Consider the following 8162-nt stretch of genomic DNA (forward strand, 5'->3'; position numbering starts at 1 on the left):
CCACTAATTCTATTTTCATGCTGTCTTTGAAATCAGTTGCCTTCTGCTTACGGTCATGGTCTGACTTGGATTGCTAAAGGTAAGTTCTACACTTATTGGGGCAGTGTTAATTGGTCCAAAATAACAGCTCTTAAAGAGCAATAATTCCTTTCATTTGTGTAGTGCTTTATAGCCATAAATTACTTTTAATAACACTCCATCATTGATTCCTCCCAACAGCCTGATGAGACAGGTATAATTCTGTCCATTTTTTAGATTTGGAAGTAAGCTCAAAGAAGGTGAGTACAAGTATAAGAATCAGAGAAACAGGAAGTCACAATGGACCTGTCTCTAAGAGAGGGCAGGTCCTAAGCAGCCACTTCGGCAGCCTGTGGAGGTCCTGAGGAGCCTACAGTTTGGGTGAGGGAGGGCAGCTGGAAGTACTCAGGGCCTGCTCCTTATGGTGGGGGGAGGGGGAGAAGGCGAGAGGTGGTCGGAGGGACAATGCCACCACATTTGCTGTGAGGTAGGTATTTTTTATCTCCATTTTCCACATAAGGAAACTGAAGTTCAGTAAGGCCAAAGTCACAGAATTAGTAAAACTCAGCCAGGTCTTTTGATTCCAAGTCTAGAGAACTTTCCACTCAAAAACCCTTAAGGTTTTGAAACGTTTTGTGGTTTCTGATTTATTAGGGACTTTTTTAAAAGAATGGTGAATAGACACAACTGTCAGTCCTGACTTGCGCAGTTCTTTGCAAAGACAGCCGGCATGATATGGTGGAAAAGAAAACACAAGATTTGGAAGCCTTCTGCAAATTGTAGCACCCTCTGAAATGTTTTTGTTGTTTCTCTTACATTATTTGCGTATTTTTGCTGTGAAAATTTAAAGGGACCCGTTTGCTTTTTCTGTGTCCTTGCTCAGTGGCTACAAAGTGTCTGCTACACAGTAGCAGCTCAGTAAATGGTAACTTTTGGAATGAAATGGAATGAAGCCAAGGGCCTTGCTCTGTGTTCCTACAGCCGGGGTTCTCAGCCAACTGCCGACAGGTCCTTCCTTCCCTGAGGGCAGTGGGCATATCTTTCCTTTTGTGTTTTGCACTCCATCCCCTGGGCAGCCCTGTCCTGTCTTCCCCTGTCAGTGGGTCACCTGTGTGCTCTGCTATAGGCAACAGATCTCATTGCAAACAGGAGGCTGGGCAGATGTGCAGTGAGAGAGGCCCCCATAGCCCATCTCCCTGGGTTGCTTGGGAAGAAATAGATGACTCAGTGCTGGCACACAGGGACCGGGATGCCAGCCCCATTGGCAGCAGTGGCATGGGGAGTGGAGGGCTTGCTTCTGCAGTCCCCATTCCCTGGCACCAGCCTGAAGGCCAGGGCCTGCTTCGTGGGCATCAGAAGGTTATGAGCAGGCCTCCTCACCCTGTGGGGGTAATTGGATTAGCTAAAGAAAGAGTGGCTCCCTTCTGCCCTGCTCTGTCTGTATTCTTCTCGGCAGGACCCTGGGAAGAGAAAGTCTGGGGCTGCAGGCTCTGGGCTCCTCCCTGACCTCTGGGGCATTGGGTCAGCCTGGGGTCTTATTATCCCACTCTGTTCGCAGCATGTGAAACGGTAAGGCCAGCATGTGGCCCCGCCACTGAACATAGAGTCAGAGAATAAGAAAGCAGGGGCCTTCAGAGAACCAGCCTCCCTGTTCCCAAAACGTGCCAGGCCTATCTCTGTGACCACAGCCCTGCTCCCCTACTCAGGCAGAGGCTGTTCTCCTGGTTAGGAAGCTCTGGGCAGATAGCATGGTGGGACACACATTTTGGCATCAAAGAGACCTAGATTCAAATCCTTCTCTGCCGCTTCCTGGCTGTATGCCCTTGAACCTCTCTGAACCAGTTTCCTTACATAGCAAAATGGGGTTAATAATATCTACTTCAGGGGGCGGATGTGAGGGGCAAAGGGTCTCTCTGTGGGGAGAGGTTTTGGTATAAAGGATTATGATGACGTGCCTCCCAGAGGGCAGAATGTGGGCATGTGGACTCTTTTGTCAAAGACGCTTGGGATCCTGGGCAAATACTTTTTGCAAAGTCTCTGTGTAAATAAAGATTGGTGTCACCTAAAATCAGAGTGCTGTCACCATTCTGGCATCTGAGCTAGTGTGGTCCTGTAAAACAAATGCCACACCAGCCAGTGAGCAAACTGCTCACCAGATCCCCATTCTGGAACTGGAGTGGCACAGACCTTCAGTGCGATCCCTTGTGTGTGAGTCTAGGAGCTCCTCCCGACATCTGGTCAACACCACTTGCTTGGGCGTGAGGGGTGGGCACAGAATTGGAGAGTGCCCAGAAGGGGAGAAATTGGAAGGGAACTTAGAAAATTGTGAGGAAGACACTCCAAATCCCACGACCCTGAGTCTCAGGCCTGGACTGGCCTGCACGCCCAGGCCTGGGGGCAGCAGTATCTGTGTGAAGCCCAGGCTAGGTCTCTGCCCGACTCAGGGCTAAAGTGGAGCTTGGGGTTAAAGTGCAAGAAGGGGATTGAGGTTGTTAGAGCAGGAGGGGGACTTAAAGATGACTAAGTCCAGCTTCTCAGGGCATAGGCTTTCTCTCACACCAGCTCATTTGTTTGGCCGTCATGAAGGGGAAGTCATGTGGTGGCATCTGTGGCTGCAGCACCGTGTCTTGCCGAGTTGAGTGGAGCTGGGTGTGTCCCAGGGTTGTGCATTGTGGGTTGTGTGGAGTGGAGCTGTGAGTGCCCTGCTGACCGGGGGCATTGACTCGCCTTTGAGGTGTGGCTGGATGTTGGGTATTGGGCCTCAGGAAGGCACGGGGCCTCCTTACTCGAGGGGATAAATGGGGAGGGACAGAGTGGAGAGGGTCTTTTGCACCTTTTGGGGATTCCCAACTCCATTCCCTCATCCTAGGAGCTTGGCGGGCTGAGCAGGGTCCTTTCCCAAGAAGGCAGTTCCTCAGGTGGGCCTGCCCCAACCACCCTCCTTGGTTAGGCCTGGCCTCTGGACACATGACTTAGGGTCCTGCTCCTTCCGCCCCAGCTGCCCCACAGCCTGCTGGTCAATTCCTGAAGATTCAATGGGAGCTGAACCTTGAGGCAGGTGGACATGTCCATTTCCGTGGAGCAATCCTCCAAAGCCCTGGTGTATACTCACCCCACACCTAGGACCCCCAGTTTCTGCACAAATTCATGGAGACTGGCCAAATGAAAAACATCTTGGAATGTTTCTGCTTGTCCATTGTCCAAGGAAGGGACTGAGGAGCAAGAGGGCCAGGCAGGCGCTGCCTTACCAGGCTGCGTGGACATGATGGGACCCCCGGGGAAGAGTGTTCCTGCCGAGGGGCTTGCTACCTGGATCCTCTGCAAGACAGACCCCTCAAGTTCCTCTCCCCCTCCTGCTAGTTCCATCAAAACCTCTTGGTTAGTGGAAAGAGCACTAGACTAAGTAAGTAGGAGATTTGGATTCCAACGTTGACTGTTACTTTTCTGGGTGACCTTAGGTAGGTCTCTGTCCTTGTTTTGCTCATCTGAACATCGAAATGATAATCAAATCTGTTCAATTGGTTATTTTGAGATGCAGTGAGATAATGTAGGTAAAAGAGCTTTGGAAAATTTATGCAATACTACACAAGTGTAAGGTATTATCATTAAACACCTCTGAGCTCTTGCTTATTGCTCACAGCGATCCTTGGCCTTTTAATACACTTCCTCTTAGGAAGTCCAAAGCCGGGGTCATCTTTAATGAGAACATTAAAGATGGAATCTTGTTAAAATGCAGATTCTGGTTCAGTCAGTCTGAGGTGGGCCCAGATTCTGCATTTCGTTGCTCCCAGGTGATACCAATCCTGTTGGTGTTGGGGACCACTGGTGAGAAGCAAGGGACTGGGAGAACTATCCCCTCGCAGGAAAGGAGACTGAAGTCTTCCTAGAGTTGGTTGAGAAGAAACAGCTCAGAAAATACAGCAGAAGGGCGGGTTTATTAAAACAGCTGGCAGTCAAAGATGGCCTGTTGGTCACAAAAGATAAACTTTGGTCTTTGGAAAAACAGAGAGCAAGAGGCAAGAAGAAGGAAGAGAGAGACTGGGCGGGGGAGGGTGACAAAGAGACAGAGAGAGAGACAGAGAGACACAAGGAGACTGGGGGAGCCAAGAAGCCTTGGACAGATCACTTCCTGGACTTCTCTGCAGAGCAGCCACCATTGGTCTTACTAAGAGAGTCTGTGCTGCCCATTCTTGAACCCATGCTGTTGAGGATTTTGTCGATTTCTCCTGGGATGTTTTGCTTCTCCTCATTCTCAGTCTCCCGATGGTAGAAGTAGTTAAAGTTGGAGACAATGACAGGCACAGGGAGGGCAATGGTGAGGACCCCTGCAATGGCACACAGAGTGCCCACAATTTTCCCTCCTGGGGTTGTTGGGCACATGTCTCCGTAGCCCACAGTTGTCATGGTGACCACTGCCCACCAGAAACCATCAGGAATGCTAGAGAAATGGGACTCTGGCTCATCTACCTCAGCAAAGTAGATTGCACTGGAGAAGAGAATGACTCCAATGAAGAGGAAGAAGATGAGCAGCCCCAACTCCCGCATGGAAGCCTTCAGCGTCTGCCCCAGAATCTGCAGCCCCTTGGAGTGGCGGGAGAGCTTGAAGATGCGGAAGACCCGCACCAGCCGGATGATCCTCAGGATGGCCAGAGACATGTTCTGCTGGGCGCTCGGCTCTGTCTCCTGGACAAGCTCTGTGATGAGGGTTGCAAAGTAGGGGATGATGGAGATGATATCGATAATGTTCATGATGTTCCTGAAGAAGTCAGTCTTGCTGGGGCAGACCACAAACCGGACCACCAGTTCAAAGGTGAACCATACGATGCAGGTGGACTCTACCATGAAGAAAGGGTCAGTGAACATGGCGTGGGAAAGGAATGTCTTGCTTGTGTTGAGGCTGGGGTCTCTTACCACCTTCAGCTCCCTATCCTCCCGGAACTCAGGTAGTGTCTCCAGGCAGAAGATTGTGATGGAGATGACCACAACCAGCACAGAGACCACTGCTACACCACGGGCAGCACTGGAGCTCTCAGGATACTCGAAGAGAAGCCAGAACTGCTGGTGGAAGTCATTGGTGGGGAGCAATGTTTCGGGGTCTTTGATGAAGCCTTCGTCCTCCCGGAATTGGTCCATGGCCTCGCTACCCAGCTCATAGAAGGAGATCTCATCAGCAAAGACATCGATAGGGACATTGGCTGGGCGCCGGATTTTTCCACCAGATTGGTAATAATATAGGATTCCATCAAAACTGGGCCGGTTCCTGTCAAAGAAATACTCATTTCTCATGGAGTCGAAGAACTGCATCCTTTTCTCCCGGTCTCCCAGGAGGGTCTCTGGGAACTGATTGAGGGTTCTGAGTTGGGTTTCAAATCTCAGCCCAGCGATGTTGATGATCACCCGCTGGTTCCCTTCATTCAAGACCACTGGCTCAGACCCTGGGGGATCCACATAGTCTCCTGGGAGCTTAGAGAAGGTCGTCTCATGGTTGGTGCTGTCACTGATGAGGATCCTCCAGTTGGAGAAGGGGCTGCTTCCAGACTGGCCTTTTGGGTTGGTTGGGTCAAAATCTGTGGCATAGTCTGGCTCTTCCTGGATTTCATCTGAGTTATCAAAATTGACCAGAGCAACCTCCATTTCTTTCCAGCCACGCGCATCCATCGTAGGGGAGTCAGGGAAGCAGCATGAAGACTCTCAGTCTTCCCCGCCTGCTGCAAGCTGTGGAGAGGAAGAAGGTCATCAAACAGGAGCTGGGACACAGCTGGCTCTTGATCATTGAGGTAAGGTGTACCAAGGGAGTCAAAAATGATTTATTTTTAGCTTGGGAAGGAAGCTTGTGGTTGTTTTGACAACATTCATCCATTGAAATCAATTTGTATCCCAAGTCTGCACACACTAGTAACTAGAAGAAATTGCAAAGAAGGAGCTTGGCTGAGAGGGGAAAACTTTCTCCAGCCAAAGACCCTCTCCATACATGATGGCAGAGAGAGGCCATAATGGGAGAGGAAGTAAACATTTCTTAATAATAAAACGTATAATTTGGTATTTGGATGAAGTCCTCCAGTTTACCCAACACTTTTCCATGCCCAGTCTCATCTTTAACTCCCTTCTTTCTCTCACCCTTGACGTCAGTCCCGCATGTCTCCTTTTGGTTATATCTTAAGATGTATCTAGAATTCAGCCATTTCTCATCACCTCCAGCAGCTGGTTGGGCAACCAACAGGATCCTCTCCAGCAGTGACTATCTGTGCCTTATCCCCTCCTCTGTAAGTGACTTCCAGGGTTGTTCTGAGGGTACATTAAATGAGGTAGCTTATGTAAAATGCCTGGTGGAAAGATCACTAAAGTATAACTATTGTTTTTGCCAACTTCTCCACATAGCAGGACATTTAGAAGCCAACAGCTATTGGTATTTTTTTTGCCCTAGGTCCAAAATGTTTATGGGAAATGATTTCATTTTTAAAAATCATTTTAGGCAGGTGGGAAGTAAGTAAGTAATTGCATGTGTGTGTGTGTGCACGCGCATGTGTTTGTGTGTTTGTTGGGGGTGGGGCTAAGGAGAGCATGCCCAGTGGGCTTGGATATCCACACAGGTTAAGAGTCCTTCCTCAGGTCCACTCAAGCTTCGATTTCAACTCAATAACACTGCAGGCAGGCAGGCTGGGGGTGAGGGTGGGAGAGAGGTAAAGTCTGTAGTGGGCATAGCCATGGCGTCGTTTCATTTACAGATGACAAGGACATCCTGCAGTGTACAGTGTTGTAGACTTTTCAAAGTGATGCCACGTTTGCTTGTCTCGCTAAATGACAATGAATGAAGTTGGAAAATTTTATTTCCATTTTACAGATGGGGAAGCTGAGTCACAGGGACCAAGTGGTACAGAGCCCTGATCTGAACCTGCCTCCTGGCCCAGGGCCTTTCCTACTAGCCCATGGGGCCCCTGCGTGGAAGCTGAGGCCTTGTGGGGAGCTGCAGGCTAGGGCCACAGAAGTGTGGGAGCTCGGAGCTCCTTCAGTTCCATGCCCTCATTTCTCAGTTCGGGTGCCAGGTGTGGGGTGAAGAGTTCAGGTTTGGGTGGCCAGGGCTGGCTGAGCACCTGCCCTCCCTCTTAGGAATGTGTGGCCTTGCAAGCTGCCTAATTTCACTGAACTGCAGCTTCCTTGGCTGTGGAATGGGGGCGGATGTAGCCACCATGGAGCATGTCAGGTGCCGGCCTGCCATGTGATGCTCGGTGAGCAGTAGGGTGGTTGGAAGGCAGGATGGAGCAGTGGTTAAGAACTCTGAGGTGGGAACCAGTCTACGTGAGCTGGAATCCTGGCTCTGCACATGGGAAGCCCTGGAGAGATGTTAGCTGTTCCTTCGCAGTGACCCATATGATGGTGGATGGGACTTGTCCTGGGCTACTCGGCTCCCGGGCAGACCTAGGGCCAGGACTCCGTCTCTCTGCCCACCTTGTGACTTCAGAGCAGCCCTTTGTCCTTTGGGGTCATGGCCCTGGGGGATGCTCCCTGCTCATCTCCTTCTTGGTGTGAATGCCATCCCACTTTCTCCAGGCTGAGAGGCAGGGGTGCCATCCAGGGGCTCTGGGGGAGGGGCTTGGGGACTGCTTCCAAGGGGCTACAGTGGGCCCTTGTCAGGAGCCTTCTCTGGAGGCCAGGGGCAGAAGGCATGTGGGGTTAGGGAGAACTTCCTTGGCCAAATAATTAGCTTCCTCTCCTGGGAGCCAGGCTCCTTTCTCCCCTCCTCCTGATCTCCTCTTTCTTGCTTCCATCCCCAGTTCAAAGAGACAGACAAGAGGGTGGTTGGAGAGGGTCAGGTGGTGTGGGAGGCGGTGGGACAGTGTCAAGGTCAAACAGCATATTCCGTGGTCTACAGAAGCGTGCTGTACAGTTGCTCCACGTGCCCTTTAGATTAGTAAATGTTGATCCTTATAGACATAGGGAAAAGAGAACCAGTCTTGGGGACAAGAGACCTGGCTTGAGGTCTCTGCCCCACCACTTAGGAGCTGTCTATTTCTGAGTAAATCACTGGATTTTATGAGCCTCAGTTTTCTGATTTGTAATGTGGGAAAAATAATTCTCACCTCAAAGATTACACTGAGGACTAAATAAGGTGACGACAATGAGAGTACTTGTAAATTGTAAATTAT

General features: G+C 50.4%; 1 protein-coding gene across 1 annotated transcript; it reads right to left on the reverse strand.

Moving 5' to 3' along the window:
- Nucleotides 1–3978: 3978 nt before the first annotated feature.
- KCNA10 (potassium voltage-gated channel subfamily A member 10) lies at nt 3979–5676 on the reverse strand. Its single transcript, XM_014835264.3, has one exon. It carries the CDS (start codon nt 5674–5676, stop codon nt 4141–4143), a length of 1536 nt encoding a protein of 511 aa, XP_014690750.1. The 3' UTR covers nt 3979–4140.
- Nucleotides 5677–8162: the final 2486 nt, after the last annotated feature.

This window comes from Equus asinus, chromosome 16 (assembly GCF_041296235.1).
Source record: "Equus asinus isolate D_3611 breed Donkey chromosome 16, EquAss-T2T_v2, whole genome shotgun sequence".
NCBI lineage: Eukaryota > Metazoa > Chordata > Mammalia > Perissodactyla > Equidae > Equus > Equus asinus.

Bases quoted from the DNA above. Each gene is read 5' to 3' on its own strand.
- KCNA10 (XM_014835264.3), bottom strand. From the start codon at position 5,676: ATGGATGCGCGTGGCTGGAAAGAAATGGAGGTTGCTCTGGTCAATTTT.